Raw genomic sequence first — 19,179 nt, forward strand, 5'->3', positions numbered from 1 at the left:
TGACACACTCCTCCCTGATGGCCCCAGCAGTTTTGCTCCTTTCCCCACTGCCCCAGCAGTCTCACAGGGGTGGGGGGCGTCAGCAAGGAAGGCAGTGATCCCACTTGTCTGGTGCTCCCGGGGCTGGATATTCTCTATGGCCTTGTAACAGCCAGGTTCCAGATGGCTCAAACTCCGGTATTGCCAAACAATGTTAGAAACACCAGGCTCTGGCTACTTTTTTCTCCTGAACCAAGCATCTTTTGAGCCCAGCTTGACCTGAGCTGAATGTCTGGCCTCCAGATGAAGTGACTGCATGGGGAGGACCAGCAGGAATGTGTGTGTCCCACTCTGCCCAGCTGCCCAGGGTTCAGCTCCCTGTCTGCGGCTGGCCCTCAGGCAGGGGATTGAAATCCATTGTAACATAAAGGCCTAGGGAAAGTTTGAGCCCCAGTATTTCCTGTAGGTGTCAGCTCTCTGAGGGTGTTCCCATAACTGAGGTCAATTGGAGCCCAGCCTGTCTGGCATGGAGCATTGCAAGCCATCCTCTTCCTAGCCACCTCGACAGTGGGCAGGCACCGTCCCATGGGAAAGAAACAGGGGCAGGTCGAGCGAGTGGAGGAGTTCAGCCAGCTCAGCCTTGTGGAGAACGTCCTAATGCAGGGTGCTCCCTGAGGTTCCCATGGGATACTGCATGATGTGTGCACCCCAGGCCCATCATTGAGGCCGACCGTCCCTGGGGCGCCACAGAAAGTGCTTACTTAAGCTGGCCAAACACCTCCCATGCTGGGATTGGAGGGACACTGTTCGACTTTCCACGCGGCTTTTCTCTGGGCACACGGGGGGGGCTGCTGCTGGCCCTGGAGCGAAGTTGGCATGAAGGAGGCTTTTCATCCTGACTGCAGGCGATGAAAGGTTGCAGACTGGCTCCCTCAGGTGGGGCAGGTCTTCCTGAGCTCTGCCACCTTGTCACCCCGAAAGATCAGCAGTTGGTGCTGCCACCCAACTTCCCAGAGAGGTTCTTGCTCTTACCCAGGGCTGCACCCATCCTGCACTGCTCCAGGCTCACCGAGGGACTGATGCTGCCGACAGCGCTTTATCTGCTTGTGCAGCTCCATGCCCATGAAGGGCTTTCTCAGCCACCTGGAAGATGGTGGACACGGGCCTGCTAGCTCCCACAGCTGGCCGGGAATGCTGCCAGGCCCACGTTATAGGTCTTGGGTGTGGGTCTTGCAGGCCTGTTAAGCAGTGTGGGCCAGGGGCGCTTCTGCTGCACGCACTGCCACGCCCTGGGGCTGCCACTGGCCATGCTGCCAGTTGGCCACCTCCTCCCTGCTGGGCACCCACTGCTGTGCGGTCCCTGGCCTTCCCGCAGGCGGGCACAGGGACCCTGCCTCCCTGTTGGGCCAATCCCTGGCAGGGGCCGCTCCCAGCAGTGCTTATAAGGCAGGAACACGCAGGGCGACCTGGGGGCCTGGCTGCCCAAGGGGCACAGGGAAATGGGGTCTGGAATGGAGCCAGCCATGGGCAGGGGACTCCGCTTGCATTCTGGGCCTGGCCTCCCTGGTGATAGAAGAACCCTTGGAGCCTTTCTGCAGCTGCTCTGTGAGGTAATGTCACCTCTTGAGGGCTCTGCTCTTGGCTGCTCAGTGCTGGTGGCCAGAGCACTGTGCTAGGTCTGCATGCTGCGTGGGGTTCTGGCCATGCCCCTGTGCCCCGTGTCCAGACCAGGCTGCCCTTGGCAGCCCTGGGGAGGGCAGGGTGCAGCGCACTCTGGGCCTGAGCCGCACAGAGGAGCCTCCCATCCCAGGGGAACCAGTTGCTTCCTGCCCATCCCAGCCCAGCATCACAGCGCTGACCTCGCTAGCCAGCAGCGAGCGCTAACCCCACCAGCACAGGACGTGTGCCAGGGCTGGAGGCTGCCACAGGCTGAGATACCTCAGGGCAGGGCTGCTGTCCATGACTTCTGGTGGTGAAGCAGGGCCCGCCAAGGGCTTAGATACTTGGGGAGTCTTGGCTTGCCAGAGCAGAGCGCTGCGGGCGAGGTGCTCCAGCTCTGAGAGTGGACAGCTGGATTTCCCTCCAGCTGGGGGAGCAATACTCAATCCTGCCTGCCTCCTCCCCTTCAGCCTTCCTCCTGCAGCAGGCTCTGGTGCCTCTCCTAGCTGGGCCCCCAGCAGAGTCCTACCCCACCTGCTCCAGCACAGAGCTCTGGCTAAGCTGCGTTAATTTAGGTGATGTTTCTTGTGTCCATGAAGCACCCACAGTGCACAAGGCACAGGCCATGCTGGAAGACTCGGACTTGCCCTGAGGAGCTGATGTGCACACGCTGATCCCAATGCTAGTGTAGTAATGGCTCTGACTGTCCACTGTTTGGAGCAGGGACTGGCTTTTATTACGTATGTGTACAGCACCTCGCACAATGGGGCCTCGACTGGGGGTGCCAGGTCCTGTCGCAGTTCACATAATAAATACATTTTCAACCCCAGGTGCTATGCTAATACAAATCCTAGTCTGATAGGCACACACCTAACCCAAGGCACTGGGTTCTTAGTCGAACCCATGTTCCTCTTCTTTCGCCATTCTTTGTTTGCTCTTTGTTACCCGCACCCATCATGGTGCATCTAGACTGAGGCCCTGAGACGGCAATCAGAGCCATGTAGGAAGATCCTGGGCCCAACAGGAGTTGTGCTGGACTTTATCCAGTAGCTACTACTGGTGTTGATCTGTAGTTCAGAAGAGCAAGGAATGGATCATGCTGCTGTAGGTTTTTATTGGCTGTCTGTACAGCTCTTTCAGCCTCTCCATCACTAGTGGGTGATGGAGCGTCCCTACACCTAGCGTCCCTACACCTCTGACTTATGGGTCACTTGCTGTGTGAAAAGGGTCAAAGGCTTGCTGTGTGAAAGGGGTCACCAGTACAAAAGTTTGAAAACCACTGTTGGGGACACTGGGGCATGGCCACTAGGTAACTCGAGGGGATGGAAGACCACGAGTGTCGATGAAGCCCCCTCGCACTAGGCCCAGGTGTCCTTGGCCCCCCCTCCTGCCTGGAGGCACTCGCAGCAGCTCTGCGTACTAGGCCCAAGTGTCCTTGGCCCCCCCGCCTGGAGGCACACACAGCAGTTATGCTGAGGATCTGCAACAATATGCTGCGGAGTCAGACTGCCTGAAACTAAGCAAGGCCACACAGGGCAGATGTGGAAGAACAATGCTGAATAAAGCAGCTTTATGTAGAGTTTAACAAATGATACAGAGAACCAGGGAACTAGCTGGGAACTGGATTGGCTGGCTATATGGAAACTTGGGGCAGCTTGCTATTGGATAAGTATGCTGGGAAAAAGGATGTATAAAAGCCTGTGTAACTTCCTGCTCTGTGTGCAGGATTTGAGATTCTATTCTCCCTATACCTTTTTGCAGCTGCAAATAAACTTTTCTGCTTCTCCACCCTGTTGTGATAATTGGGTGTAGCACACCGAGTAACGAACCAACTCAAGCTGTTATTTAGCCTCTTGGCACTGGGTGCCGGTAACACCACTGAGCTAGATGGGCCATTGGTCAGACCTAATAAGGCCATTCTTATGTAATATGATCAAATCATATTTTGTTCACAATGACTTAAATTCTGCTGCAGTGAATTGTGGTCTGTTGTCCATCACTACTTATTCTGGAATACAGAAGTGAGCAAAAGGCGGGGGGGTGTGTGTGTGGCACGGGCCGGGCCGGGGTCTCCCAGCTACCCCGGGGGAGGGGGCCCACGGGCCGGGCCGGGGTCTCCCAGCTCCCCCGGGGGAGGGGGCCCATGGGCCGGGCCGGGGTCTCCCAGCTCCCCCGGGGGAGGGGGCCCACGGGCCGGGCCGGGGTCTCCCAGCTCCCCCGGGGGAGGGGGCCCACGGGCCGGGCCGGGGTCTCCCAGCTCCAGCGGGGGGGCCCACGGGCCGGGCCGGGGTCTCCCAGCTCCCGGGTGGGGGGGGCCCACGGGCCGGGCCGGGGTCTCCCAGCTCCAGGGGGGGAGGGGCCCACGGGCCGGGCCGGGGTCTCCCAGCTCCAGGGGGGGAGGGGCCCACGGGCCGGGCCGGGGTCTCCCAGCTCCAGGGGGGGAGGGGCCCACGGGCCGGGGTCTCCCAGCTCCCGGGGGGGGGGCCCACGGGCCGGGGTCTCCCAGCTCCAGGGGGGGAGGGGCCCACGGGCCGGGGTCTCCCAGCTCCCGGGGGGGGGGCCCACGGGCCGGGGTCTCCCAGCTCCAGGGGGGGAGGGGCCCACGGGCCGGGGTCTCCCAGCTCCAGGGGGGGGGGGCCACGGGGGGCAGCATGCCCAGGGCTCCCCCCCTACGCTCTGGGAGCGGGGCCGAGCCCAGCCCACGGGCACCGGGGCTCCAGGAGCGGCTGAGCCCGCCCGGCCCGGTTCTCTCCGCGCCCCGCCCTGGGGGCCCGCGGCTGCGGAGGCTCCGGCGAGGCGCCCAAGCGGCCCGCCTCTATGGTCACAGCGCGAGATAGAGAAAGCCCATTGGCATCCCAGCCCCTCCTCGCGCTCTCTCCCTCTCCTCAGCATAGGAGGACCGGAAGGAGCGGTTGATATCCCAGAGCTCCGCGCGGCTTCGCTCCTTCTTCTTCCGGTGTGGCCTCGTTCGAGTTGGGGCAGGTGGGGCCGGGCGGGAGAATCTGCGTCCATCCTCTGCGGGGAGGCGCTGGGGGGCCTTTCGGTGGGAGGGTCGAGGTGTGGGGAGCCGGGGGCGCTTGTTGGGGCCGGGGAAAATGGGAGGCGGTCCGGGAGATGGTGTGGGGAAGCTGGAGGGGGGACAGCTCCGGGGGGGGGCCGGAGACTGGCTGAGGGGGGACAGCTCCGGGAGGGGGGGGGCCGGAGACTGGCTGGGGGGGGAAGCTGGAGGAGGGGGGGGCCGGAGACTGGCTGGGGGGGGAAGCTGGAGGAGGGGGGGGCCGGAGACTGGCTGGGGGGGGAAGCTGGAGGAGGGGGGGGCCGGAGACTGGCTGGGAGGGGAAGCTGGAGGAGGGGGGGGCCGGAGACTGGCTGGGGGGGGAAGCTGGAGGAGGGGGGAGCCGGAGACTGGCTGGGGGGGGAAGCTGGAGGGGGGGAGGCCGGAGACTGGCTGGGGGGGGGAAGCTGGAGGAGGGGGGGCAGAGACTGGCTGGGGGGGGGAAGCTGGAGGAGGGGGGGCAGAGACTGGCTGGGGGGGGAAGCTGGAGGGGGGGAGGCAGAGACTGGCTGGGGGGGGAAGCTGGAGGGGGGGAGGCCGGAGACTGGCTGGGGGGTGGGGGAAGCTGGAGGAGGGGTGGCCGGAGACTGGCTGGGGTGTGGGGGAAGCTGGAGGAGGGGGGTGGCTGGAGACTGGCTGGGGGGGGAAGCTGGAGGAGGGGGGGGCAGAGACTGGCTGGGGGGGGAAGCTGGAGGAGGGGGGGGCAGAGACTGGCTGGGGGGGGAAGCTGGAGGAGGGGGGGGCAGAGACTGGCTGGGGGGGGAAGCTGGAGGAGGGGGGGGCAGAGACTGGCTGGGGGGGAAGCTGGAGGGGGGGGAGGCCGGAGACTGGCTGGGGGGTGGGGGAAGCTGGAGGAGGGGGGGGGCAGAGACTGGCTGGGGGGTGGGGGAAGCTGGAGGGGGGGGAGGCCGGAGACTGGCTGGGGGGTGGGGGAAGCTGGAGGAGGGGGGAGGCCGGAGACTGGCTGGGGGGTGGGGGAAGCTGGAGGAGGGGGGTGGCCGGAGACTGGCTGGGGGGTGGGGGAAGCTGGAGGAGTGGGGTGGCCGGAGACTGGCTGGGGGGTGGGGGAAGCTGGAGGAGTGGGGTGGCCAGAGACTGGCTGGGGGGTGGGGGAAGCTGGAGGAGTGGGGTGGCTGGAGACTGGCTGGGGGGGCATGCTGTGCACGGCCCAGGGCTGACCCGCTGACCCTCTCCCCACAGACATGGCGATCCGCTACCCCATGGCTGTCGGCCTCAGTAAGGGCCACAAGGTGACAAAGAACGTGTCGAAGCCCCGGCAGTGCCGCCGCAGAGGGGTGAGTGAGCGGGGGGCGGGGCAGCCCGGAGCCGTTGGCCTGACCTAGCACGGCTGGGGGCGGTGTGTGTCTGCGCCCACGGCTTGCCGCATGTCTGGCTCCTAGAGCTGAGCTGGGCAGTACTGAACCCACTGGAGGTAGCTGGCTTGTTCCCGCCTCTGGGCCAGGTTTGTGGGGGCGCCATGGCTTGCTGAGGCCATGGCCAGTGCCTGGGAAGTGCAGGCTGGCTGTAGACTTTCTGCAGGCTAACGTTAGGTGGGGGCTGTGCCAGGGCTAAGAAGCCAGACCGTGACCGTGGCTTGCAGCTGTTGAGACAGTCAGGAAGTTACCATTTGCCCTGAGTAATCACTGCACAGACACATACAGGTTTAATACACAGAGGCCTTAATGCATGCGAGGCGTGACTCAGTGGGCAATGGAGAGCTCTGCTGGCTAAGTCCTGGTCAGTTCTGCTGATCATTGTCCTTGTGGCAGAGCCCCATTGGTGCTGGATGGCTTTAGAATGGGTTGGTTTCTGTAAATTGGGGTACAGATAAAGATCTGAAATGTATGGCGTGGAATGAGTATTTAAACAAGTGAATGCACATTCTTTGCCATTACAGTAAGTCTTCACTTAAAGTCGTCCCGATTTCATTGCTGATCAATCAGGGAACATGCTCGTTTAAAATTGTGCAATGCTCCCTTATAATGTTGTTTGGCAGCCACCAGCTTTGTCCACTGCTTTCAGTTTTGCAGCAAGCTGGTGGGGGCTTGGAACCAGGGTGAAGCGGCAGCCCCCCTATCAGCTCCCCGTTCCCCTAAATACCCTGTCCCTCCCCCCACTGCCATGTGCTGCTCCTGCCCTCTGCCTTGCAGCTGCTTCCCAAGCCTCCTGCTTGCTGTGTGTGGGGGGGTGCTGTCTGGGTGTCCCCCTGCTCCTGCACCCCCTGCTTACCCCATCTTCCATAGAGCGGGGCGGGGGACATGACAGGGGTCAGGTTGGAGGGAGCTTCCTGACAGCAGCTGCGATCTCAGCTTGCTGATCTACTTAACAAGGCAGTGTACTTAAGAGTGGGGTCAGCGTACTTAAAGGGGAAATGCACATCACACACACTGTGTGTCTCTGTCTGCCATGCTGTCTCCCCTTCCCTCCATTTGTGCTGCCTTGTAGAGTGAGGCTACGTTAACAACACTGTGTTAATCCTTGAGGGCTCAGCCGAGTGGTAGTTCATCATTTACCAGTAAGGCATTCCCTGGGAAATATCCCCCCCTCTGACTTCACCACCTCAACCAAGCTTCACAATCATCATTGCTGTGTACAGTATTAAATTGTTTGTTTAAAACTTATACTGTGTGTGTGTGTATGTGTGTGTGTGTGTATATATATATATATATATATATATATATATATATATATATATATGTCTCTTGTCTGCTGAAAAAAATTTCCTTGGAACCTAACCCCCCCCCTCCAATTTACATTAATTTTGATGCGGAAATTGGATTCGCTTTACATCGTTTTGCTTAAAGTCACATTTTTCAGGAACGTAACTACAACGTTAAGTGATGAGTTACTGAACATCCTGGGTTATTTGTCTAGTGTCTAAGGTGTGCTAAGCACATGACAAAACAAATAGAGGCAAGGTGACTGCCCTGAAGAGTGAACTCTTTCCCATAAAACAGCAGATGGGAGGAGCGAGTAGTGAGATAAGATGTAATATAGAATTGTAGGACTGGAAGGGACCTCAAGAGGTCTTCTGGTCCAGTCTCCTGCACTTATTACAGGACTAAGTATTATCTGGACTATCCCTGAGAGGTGTTTGTCTAACCTGCTCTTAAAAATCTCTATTAATGGAGATTCCACAGCCTCCCTGGACAATTTATTCCATTGTTTAACCACCCTGACAGGAAGTTTTTTCTAATGTCCAGCCTAAACAGCCCTTGCTGCAATTTAAGCCCATTGCATATATTTATTTGTGTTGATGATGTACATGTGTAGATTGTAACTTTTTCCTTATTTGAGGAAGCGTGACATGTAAGAGGCATAGACTTGACTTGACAGTGGTGAGAGACATAGCAGTAGTGCTGTGGTGGTGGTATGTTCCAGAGTGTCAGTGCACTGAAAGTTGTGCACGTGCTCAAGCTTCTCCTGGTGGTGCTGCTGCTGAGTGGAGGGGGGCTACTAGATGGTCACTGATTGCTGGTGGGATTGTTAAGACTTTAGTACCAGTCTGTCATAGGCATGAATTGCAGCATGTACTTTCACACTAGGATAATGGACCCAAATAGCATTTGATTGGTTAATTTCAGTTCTTGACATTTTGAAATTCTTGTGTTTGCCAATGTTCTTAAACCTATGTCCCTTGAAGAAAGCTGCTTCAGATTGCTTTTGGTCCTCATGGTTGATCTGGCTGCTGTGGAATAGTGTTATCGGTGGTAGTGTTGGATCTGTGCTGTAAGGTGTTACCTGACCCTGCACAGGATTGTGCATGTAGGGGAGAATATTTGCCTATTGGTGTTAAGATGTTTAATTGCTAATTGGCCAAACAGTGAGGCCCAACGCTCAACTCACTGGCATTTCCTTGCCTGCAAGTCGGGAATGAGATGCTTTGTCAGAGTTGGAGGGCTGGGGGTTCAGGACTGGAATAGAGGGAGCTGCTTCAAACCCTGACGATGCAGCAGCTGTGAGGCTGAAGAGTTGCCCTGTTCCTGCCTCTGCTGAAATTGCTCTCTCTGCCCATGAAAAATGTGGTTGTGGTGTGGTAAGCAGCAAGACTGTCTGTGTGAAATGGACACCGTCAAGGGGAGAATGACTGTGGCAGGCAGCTGGGCTGGGGTTACTGGGGGGCATGAATGACAGCTGGCTGAGTTCAGGGCTAAACTGAGAGATTAATAAGACTAGGACTTTTCCGTTTGGAAAAGAGAGGACTAAGGAGGGGGCTATGATAGAGGTCTATAAAATCATGACTGGTGTGGAGAAAGTAAATAAGGACGTGTTGTTCAAAAAAAAAAAAAAAAAACTAGATAAGTTCATGGAGGATACATCCATCAATGGCTATTAGCCAGGATGGTGTCCCTAGCCTCTGTCTGCCAGAAACTTCCCTCTGAAGCACCTGGCATTGGCCACTATCAGAAAACTGGATACCGGGCTAGATGGACCTTTGGTCTGACCCAATATGGCCGTTCGTATGTTCTATCCTACTAATACCTCTGAGCCTTCACCAGATGCTGGCCACTGGCCTTTATCTATAGAGATGGAAGATACTGGATTTATGACAAGGTGTCAATTTTTTGAGGCTGGGAGAGGCCTCATTTGCAGGTCAATGTGCTATTAACCTGGGAGAGCCTGTTTCACAAGGGACTAGCTCTGCTTTGCCTCCTTCCAGTTGGGGCTTGTAGTATACACACTGTGGCTGTGGGGAGCCTGCTTAAGGAGATACAAGTACAGTGCTGCACATTCTAGAAAGATGAGTGGTGGCTCTTCTGACTGCTGCCCCTCTGTGCTGTGGAGGTGAGTGGGTCTGGATAGCTGAGGGAAAGCAGGACATGCTCATGGGAAATGGAATTTCCCAGTGAATGCATTTGTACATGCCAGGTGATGTGCGAATCTACCCTGGTGGAACTTTTCCTCCTAACCCTAAATAGTTATATATGAGGGTTTATATCCTTTCCAAAATCCTTGGGGTTTTTAGTATTTAATAGAACTCTGGATATTCTTGTTATCCATATGTTGAATCCTAAACTCTTGGCTTGAGTTAGCCTATGGAACTCACTGCCATGAGATATTTGTGTGGGATTTGGGTGTATTGTACAGTATTCAGAGTAACAGCTGTGTTAGTCTGTATTCACAAAAAAAGAAAAGGAGGACTTGTGGCACCTTAGAGACTAACCAATTTATCTGAGCATAAGCTTTCGTGAGCTACAGCTCACTTCATCGGATGACAGTATGCATCCAATGAAGTGAGCTGTAGCTCACAAAAGCTTATGCTCAAATAAATGGGTTAGTCTCTAAGGTGCCACAAGTCCTCCTTTTCTTTTATTGTACAGTAGAACCTCAAAGATACAAACACCAAAGTTACAGAGTGACCAGTCAATTGGACGCCATGGGGAAGTAAGCTATCAGGCCAAACCAACCAGCAAATGCTGTACTGTGCCTGTATTGCATCTTAAAGGTAGGCACATCTGGGCTGTCTGACCTGACCCCCAACCCTTACTCACCATGGCGAGGGGAAGTCACTTATAGGTAGGAATTGGTGAAAACTATTTTCTCCTCTCCCTGCCCCCTGGCTGGAAGGGGGACAAGTTTGCAAGCTCAGAGCCTGGGGAAAGAAACTTCCCAAACTGCTACTGAACCCTGGCCTGGATTGTAAACTGCTGGAGCTGGAGCCTGAGCTCCTGCCTGTACGCTGTGCTCTGGAGTAGCAGCTCAGTTTTAAAGGACTGTAGCCTGTGCCCACTGACACCCGTCACCCTTGCAGCCAAGGACCTAGAACCACCTGTCTACCCCCAGTCCCACTTGCCAGGCAACCACTGCAGAGTGAAGCCACTGCTCTGAGTAGTCCACACTGAGAAGCATCCCTTAACAGCTTGTTCAGAGTTATGAACAACCTCCATTCCTGAAGTGTCCGTAACTCTGAGGTTCTATTGGATCCATTTTGAATTTGCCTCCTTTCATTTTCATTGAATGTCCCCTTTAAATATAGTGTGCAGCACCACAGCCTGGAATTACAAGATGATTCTCCAAACCACTTAAAACATCTCAAACATTCAGAGAATTAGAGTTCAGCCCTGTAGAGCTTCTGCACACAGGACATGAGGTGCTGTGGCATCTTTAGCTGCCTCACCCCCATCCATTCTCAAAGTAATGCAGATTGGTAAAAATCCAACTATACATATACAATGATGGGATCTAATTTAGCTGTTACCATTCAAGAAAGATCTCAGAGTTATTGTGGAGAGTTCTTTGAAAACATCTTTTCAATGTGCAGCAGCAGTCAAAAAAGGTAACAATGTTAGGAACCTTTCGGAAGGAGATAGATAAGACAGAAAATATCATAATGCTGCTATATAAATCATGGTACGCCCACATAGAATCATAGAATATCAGGGTTGGAAGGGACCTCAGGAGGTCATCTAGTCCAACCATCTTGAATGCTGGGTGCAGTTCTGGTTACCTCATCTCAAAAAAAAAAAAAAAAAAAATATGGAACAACTTCTATATGAGAAGAGAGACTGGGAGTTCTCAGCTTGGAAAAGAGATGACTAAGGGGGGAGGAGATTGAGATCTATAAAATCATGACTGGGGTGGGGAAAGTGAATAAGGAAGTGTTATTTACTCCTCCGCAAGAACCAAGGGTCACCAAATGAAATTAACAGGCAGCAGGTTTAAAACAAGCAAAAGGAAGTATTCACACAATGCACAGTCAACCTGTGGAACTTGCTGCCAAGGGGATGTTGTGAAGGCTAAAACTATAACAGTTCTACGAAGAGAGGGAAGAGCATCTTTGCGAGCAGGCTGGCTAACCTAGTGAGGAGGGCTTTAAACTAGGTTCACCGGGGGAAGGAGAGCAAAGCCCTGAGGTAAGTGGGGACGTGGGATACCGGGAAGAAGCACAGGCAGGAACGTCGGTGAGGGGAGGGCTCCTGCCTCATACTGAGAATGAGGGGCGATCAGCAGGTTATCTCAAGTGCTTATATACGAATGCACAAAGCCTTAGAAACAAGCAGGGAGAACTGGAGTTCCTGGTGATGTCAAGGAATTATGACGTGATTGGAATAACAGAGGCTTGGTGGGATAACTCACATGACTGGAGTACTGTCATGGATGGTTATAAACTGTTCAGGAAGGACAGGCAGGGCAGAAAAAGTGGGGGAGTAGCACTGTATGTAAGGGAGCAGTATGACTGCTCAGAGCTCCGGTACGAAACTGCAGAAAAACCTGAGTGTCTCTGGATTAAGTTTAGAACTGTGAGCAACAAGAGTGATGTAGTGGTGGGAGTCTGCTATAGACCACCAGACCAGGGGGATGAGGTGGATGAGGCTTTCTTCCGGCAACTTGCAGAAGCTACTAGATCGCACGCCCTGGTTCTCATGGGTGACTTTAATCTTCCTGATATCTGCTGGGAGAACAGTACAGCGGTGCACAGACAATCCAGGAAGTTTTTGGAAAGCGTAGGGGACAATTTCCTGGTGCAAGTGCTAGAGGAGCCAACTAGGGGCAGAGCTTTTCTTGACCTGCTGCTCACAAACTGGGAAGAATTAGTAGGGGAAGCAAAAGTGGATGGGAATCTGGGAGGCAGTGACTATGAGTTGGTTGAGTTCAGGATCCTGACACAGGGAAGAAAGGTAAGCAGCAGGATACGGACCCTGGACTTCAGGAAAGCAGATTTTGACTCCCTCAGGGAACGGATGGGTAGGATCCCCTGGGGGACTAACATGAAGGGGAAAGGAGTCCAGGAGAGCTGGCTGTATTTCAAGGAATCCCTGTTGAGGTTACAGGGACAAACCATCCCGATGAGTCGAAAGAATAGTAAATATGGCAGGCGACCAGCTTGGCTTAACGGTGAAATCCTAGCGGATCTTAAACATAAAAAAGACGCTTACAAGAAGTGGAAGGTTGGACATATGACCAGGGACGAGTATAAAAATATTGCTCGGGCATGTAGGAATGAAATCAGGAGGGCCAAATTGCACCAGGAACTGCAGCTAGCAAGAGATGTCAAGAGTAACAAGAAGGGTTTCTTCAGGTATGTTGGCAACAAGAAGAAAGCCAAGGAAAGTGTGGGCCCCTTAATGAATGAGGGAGGCAACCTAGTGACAGAGGATGTGGAAAAAGCTAATGTATTCAATGCTTTTTTTGCCTCTGTCTTCACTAACAAGGTCAGCTCCCAGACTGCTGTGCTGGGCATCACAACATGGGGAACAGATGGCCAGCCCTCTGTGGAGAAAGAGGTGGTTAGGGACTATTTAGAAAAACGGGACGTGCACAAGTCCATGGGGCTGGACGAGTTGCATCCGAGAGTGCTAAAGGAATTGGCGGCTGTGATTGCAGAGCCATTGGCCATTATCTTTGAAAACTCGTGGCGAACGGGGAAAGTCCCAGATGACTGGAAAAAGGCTAATGTAGTGCCAATCTTTAAAAAAGGGAAGGAGGATCCTGGGAACTACAGGCCAGTCAGTCTCACCTCAGTCCCCGGAAAAATCATGGAGCAGGTCCTCAAAGAATCAATCCTGAAGCACTTACATGAGAGGAAAGTGATCAGGAACAGCCAGCATGGATTCACCAAGGGAAGGTCATGCCTGACTAATCTAATCGCCTTCTATGATGAGATTACTGGTTCTGTGGATGAAGGGAAAGCAGTGGATGATGTATTGTTTCTTGACTTTAGCAAAGCTTTTGACGCTGTCTCCCACAGTATTTTTGTCAGCAAGTTAAAGTAGTATGGGCGGGATGAATGCACTATAGGGTGGGTAGAAAGTTGGCTAGATTGTCGGGCTCAACAGGTAGCGATCAATGGCTCCATGTCTAGTTGGCAGCCGGTGTCAAGTGGAGTGCCCCAGGGGTCGGTCCTGGGGCCTGTTTTGTTCAATATCTTCATAAATGATCTGGAGGATGGTGTGGATTGCACTCTCAGCAAATTTACGGATGATACTAAACTGGGAGGAGTGGTAGATACGCTGGAGGGCAGGGATAGGATACAGAGGGACCTAGACAAATTGGAGGATTGGGCCAAAAGAAATCTGATGAGGTTCAATAAGGATAAGTGCGGGGTCCTGCACTTAGGACGGAAGAACCCAATGCACAGCTACAGCCTAGGGACCGAATGGCTAGGCAGCAGTTCTGCAGAAAAGGATCTAGGGGTGACAGTGGACGAGAAGCTGGATATGAGTCAGCAGTGTGCCCTTGTTGCCAAGAAGGCCAATGGCATTTTGGGATGTATAAGTAGGGGCATAGCGAGCAGATCGGGGGACGTGATCGTTCCCCTCTATTCGACATTGGTGCGGCCTCATCTGGAGTACTGTGTCCAGTTTTGGGCCCCACACTACAAGAAGGATGTGGATAAACTGGAGAGAGTCCAGCGAAGGGCAACAAAAATGATTAGGGGTCTGGAACACATGACTTATGAGAGGTTTCAGAGTAACAGCCGTGTTAGTCTGTATTCGCAAAAAGAAAAGGAGTACTTGTGGCACCTTAGAGACTAACCAATTTATTTGAGCATGAGCTTTCGTGAGCTACAGCTCACTTCATCGGATGCATACCGTGGAAACTGCAGCAGATATTATATACACACAGAGATCTTCATGTTTCATGATCTGTGTGTGTATATATCATCTGCTGCAGTTTCCACGGTATGCATCTGATGAAGTGAGCTGTAGCTCACAAAAGCTCATGCTCAAATAAATTGGTTAGTCTCTAAGGTGCCACAAGTACTCCTTTTCTTTTTATGACTTATGAGGAGAGGCTGAGGTAACTGGGTTTGTTTAGTCTGCAGAAGAGAAGAATGAGGGGGGATTTGATAGCTGCTTTCAACTACCTGAGATGTGGTTCTAGAGAGGATGGTTCTAGACTATTCTCAGCGGTAGAAGAGGACAGGACAAGGAGTAATGGTCTAAAGTTGCAGTGGGGGAGGTTTAGGTTGGATATTAGGAAAAACTTTTTCACTAGGAGGGTGGTGAAACACTGGAATGCGTTACCTAGGGAGGTGGTAGAATCTCCTTCCTTTAAAAGTTTTTAAGGTCAGGCTTGACAAAGCCCTGGCTGGGATGATTTAATTGGGGATTGGTCCTGCTTTGAGCAGGGGGTTGGACTAGATGACCTCCTGAGGTCCCTTCCAACCCTGATATTCTATGATAACTTCATGGAGGATATAGGCCCATCAATGACTCTTAGCCAGGATGGGCAGGGATGCAGCCCCACACTCGAGGTGTTGCTAGTCTCTGACTGCTAAAAGCTGGGAATGGAGACTGGATGGATCACTTGATGATTACCTGTTCTGTTCATTCCCTCTGAAGCACCTGGCACTGGCCACTGTCAGAAGACAGGCTATTAGGCTAGATGTACCATTGGTCTGACTCAGTGTGGCCCCTCTTATGTTCTTTATCATCCTTCTTTAGCAGCCACCTCTGTCCTGCTTCTCTTAGCCAAGCCTACAGCCCCGGGGAAGGAGCATACACAATTTGCACTTAAATCCAGAGTTTTGTTAATCTGGGTTAACCTATGCTTTATTTTTTGTTTTTGTCACACCTACAATGCATGAGGCGCTGTCCATGCAGGAGGACTGCCTATTTACGCAGACTTACAGTACATTCTTCTCAAACCTTGCTTCTTAAACTTGCCTTGTTCCTGCATCTGGCCCTGTTCTAGTTTGCCAGATGTATCTGAAATGTCATCTTGCTGCTGTTGTAACAAATGGGAAATGACCAATTTCCCAAGGAGATCCTGTTTTCCTTCAGAAGCTGGAGTATCCTAGCTGGAATGTGCAGTACCTGTGGAGGGAGGACTAGCCAGCTGGTTCTGTACGTGCAGATGACTGAAGTACAAGTGGCAGTTTGTTGAGTTGGTAAAGTTCAGGTGTTTGCCATCTCAGGTAAGAGTGCATAGTGCAGAGCCCTGGGGCCTACAAGTGACATGGAAATTAGAGAGTAAAGCCTGTGCAGTCTCCTGCTGGGGTCTACCTAGGGCTCCCAGTAAACAGTTACATCCTTCTTTCCAAACTGAATGCAGGTCGTGCTGGGTGTGTGAAAGATGCTTCAGGTGTCACTCGTACCAGAATCACTGCAGTTCTGGCTCTTCAGCAAATTCCAGTTGCCTGCAACATATAGCCCAACCACTAACTTAGCAAGGCTTTAGGCAAATAACATTTCCCCTCGCCTCGTACATGCTGCTCACACTGAACCACTGTTTCTCTGCAGCGCCTGACCAAACACACTAAGTTTGTACGAGACATGATCAGAGAGGTCTGTGGCTTTGCCCCCTATGAGAAACGTGCTATGGAATTGCTGAAAGTTTCCAAGGACAAGCGGGCTCTGAAGTTCATAAAGAAAAGGGTAAGTGAATTTAACATCTTACTTCAGAGGATGTGTCCAGCTTTGCTAGCTCCTCTTCCCTTCCCCCAAGTCAGAGGATCCCACCCTACAGCAGACTTAGCATTGAATAAGGACAGAGCCTTGAGCAATCAGGAGCCTGGTGGAGGCATGGCATAGGAGAGCAGCAACAGCTATGCCTGTCCTAAGTTTACCTCAGTGATGGAGAGAACTTAGAGGCGCTCCCTTGAAGGGGAGGCCCTGAAGGGTGATCCGGAACTTGCTTTGCAAAGCTCATGCAAGGGTGATGGGAGACTGAGCTGGATTCATCCAGCTAACCCAGTGACTTGGACCAGAAGGAAGTAAAGCTCAAAACTGCTCTGAGCATGCAACAGAGCTACTGGGATTTGGGCAGGGAGAGGAGCTGGCTGGGGTTGTTCCATCAAACTGAAGGAGCCCCTGTTCTTCAAGCTTATGTTTGTGCTCCACCGTACAGGCCTTCAGCTGTGAACATGTATCTCCTTTGTCTCCCAAAACAGCCTGGCCAAAGTTAGGCAAAATAAGAAAGGTTTCAGAGTAACAGCCGTGTTAGTCTGTATTCGCAAAAAGAAAAGGAGGACTTGTGGCACCTTAGAGACTAACCAATTTATTTGAGCATAAGCTTTCGTGAGCTACAGCTCGCTTCATCGGATGCATGCTGTGGAAACTGCAGCAGACTTTATATATACACAGAGAATATGGAACAATACCTCCTCCCACCCCACTGTCCTGCTGGTAATAGCTTATCTAAAGTGATCATCAGGTGGGCCATTTCCAGCACAAATCCAGGTTCTCACCCTCCACCCCCCCACACAAATTCACTCTCCTGCTGGTGATAGCCCATCCAAAGTGACAACTCTTTACACAATGTGCATGACAATCAAGTTGGGCTATTTCCTGCACAAATCCAGGTTGATTGTCATGCACATTCAGTTTGGATGAGCTATTACCAGCAGGAGAGTGAGTTTGTGTGTGTATGGGGGTGGGGGGGATGAGAGAGAACCTGGATTTGTGCAGGAAATGGCCCAACTTGATTGTCATGCACATTGTGTAAAGAGTTGTCACTTTGGATGGGCTATCACCAGCAGGAGAGTGAATTTGTGTGGGGGGATGGAGGGAGAGAAAACCTGGATTTGTGCTGGAAATGGCCCACCTGATGATCACTTTAGATAAGCTATTACCAGCAGGACAGTGGGGTGGGAGGAGGTATTGTTCCATATTCTCTGTGTATATATAAAGTCTGCTGCAGTTTCCACGGTATGCATCTGATGAAGTGAACTGTAGCTCACGAAAGCTTATGCTCAAATAAATTGGTTAGTCTCTAAGGTGCCACAAGTCCTCCTTTTCTTTTTCAGAATAAGAAAGGCACCCTACTACAGCACCAGCATCAAATGCTGCAACTGCTCACTGTGCTGCTTTCTTTCATACACAGGTTGGTACTCACATTCGGGCCAAGCGAAAACGTGAGGAGCTCAGCAATGTTCTGGCAGCTATGAGGAAGGCTGCTGCCAAGAAGGATTAAGCTGCAAAAACTCCTGTAACTCATTAAAGTGTGTTCAGAGAATCCAGCAGTATGATGGTGTTATTAGCAACCTGACAACTGGAGAGTGCTTGCCATGGGGGAGTGGAGGGGAAGGGACAGTGCTGAAATACCTCCAAGAGTAACAAAGGGTTAAACTTGGCTTGTGTCTTGCTTTGGATAGATGTTAATTTTAGATTTGAGAGACAAGGTGTGTGAGGTAACATTTTGTTAGACTAATTTTTTAGATCTAGACCTGAAGAAGAGCTCTGTGAAAGCTTGTCTCTCTTCAAAAGAAGTTGGTCCAATAAAACATTATCTGACACACTTTGTCTCTCTGCTTGGACCAACATAGCTACAACACTGCAAAATTACATTTGTCTGGTATTGAACAACCAGCATGTCATTATCCCAGATAGGTGAGTGGGAGGAAGGGGTAAGTGAGGCTGTATGTTCAATGCTTCTCAATTTTGTTGCTTAAGGCATACCCCTGCAAGTGTCTTGTAGGATTTAATAAGCCTGCCCCTTTCGTTAAGGAGTGTCAAACTGACCTTGTGGTGAGGGCTGAATTACTATTTCAAGGGAAATATGGGGATTGGGAGTAAGAGTTGCACTAGCAAGAGTCAAATGTGAGTCTCATCCATCTGCTGTGTAAGTCTCGAAGTTGTAGATGCATATGAGCCACTTAACCAACTCCAGGCTTGGAAAACAGCATAATACAGGAGTGCAGTGGCTTGTCCTCCAAGGCAAGGCACTCCTGCTGAGCCCAAGCTGCCTTTGAGGAGGGCAAGCTGGGACCTATATTCACCAGCCCTTTAATTAAAGAATGATAGCTGGAAGTCTCAGCAGGTTTTGGGGAGAGCTCCTCCAACAGAAAGCAGGAGCTAGGGTTGGCTGCTCTCAAAGAATCACTTCAGCTCTAGAGCACAGGTGGCTAGAGTAAAGGACTCATCTGCACCAACCATTGAAGATGAAGTGAAAAACCAGGATCTAGCCCTGTTCCTTTTTACAGAGCTTTCTCTGAGCTGCCATAACCTCTTGACTATGCACATGCCTATTTTAGTGGGGAATACACTGCTACCACTATTCCTAGCTGCAGAGGGAAACTTAGTTTTTAAATCACTTACACATCAGTAAATCCCATCTTCAGTAGATGAGGCAGGACAGACTAGTGCAACGCAGACCCGCATCTTATTAGAAATATTTTAATCAGGTCATAATTCAAATCCCTTTGTAAACGTAAGTGGGAAATGCCTCACAGTAACCAAGGCAGCAGCAAATTAAGCCATAATTAATTTCAGTGGCTGCGCAGCAGCAATATTCATGCTCCAAGTGTTACCTGTCCCAGGCCATCTCGCTTTTGGGGTGGTGTAGAGCAGCCAGGGACGGACCCTTAGTACAAACTGTTCACATCAGTCATCCTCCAGGGGTATCAAGTTCTGGAAACACTATGTCAAATATTTTGTTGTAGTGCTCAACAAAATGCACTTCTAGTCCCTCTGTAATGAAGTCAGCAAGGTCATAGTAATCCTTCTTGTTCTCTGATGGGAGAATGATACAGGTAACACCAGCTCGCTTGGCCTAGGGAGGAAAGAACACCATTATATGGACTGTGGTAGGAAGTGTATTTA

At 52.1% G+C, this 19,179-nt stretch overlaps 2 protein-coding genes across 2 annotated transcripts in view; one reads left to right on the forward strand and one right to left on the reverse strand.

The window, feature by feature from the left end:
* Window positions 1-4,509: 4,509 nt before the first annotated feature.
* On the forward strand, window positions 4,510-17,593 carry RPL36 (ribosomal protein L36). The gene is made up of 4 exons (XM_084614179.1): window positions 4,510-4,620; window positions 5,894-5,988; window positions 15,880-16,014; window positions 17,462-17,593. The coding sequence occupies exons 2-4, from the start codon at window positions 5,896-5,898 to the stop codon at window positions 17,549-17,551; spliced, it is 318 nt and encodes a 105-aa protein (XP_084470305.1). The 5' UTR covers window positions 4,510-4,620; window positions 5,894-5,895; the 3' UTR covers window positions 17,552-17,593.
* Window positions 17,594-18,737: 1,144 nt separating this feature from the next.
* The window catches only part of LONP1 (lon peptidase 1, mitochondrial), a 51,239-nt gene continuing 50,797 nt past the window's right edge, over window positions 18,738-19,179 (reverse strand). The window contains exon 18 of the mRNA XM_084614178.1: window positions 18,738-19,129. Coding sequence (XP_084470304.1) covers window positions 18,965-19,129 — 165 coding nt within the window. The 3' untranslated portion in view covers window positions 18,738-18,964. The remainder of the gene's footprint in view (window positions 19,130-19,179) is intronic.

Source organism: Lepidochelys olivacea (genome assembly GCF_965140295.1).
Source record: "Lepidochelys olivacea isolate rLepOli2 genome assembly, chromosome: 25".
Taxonomy (NCBI): Eukaryota; Metazoa; Chordata; order Testudines; family Cheloniidae; genus Lepidochelys; species Lepidochelys olivacea.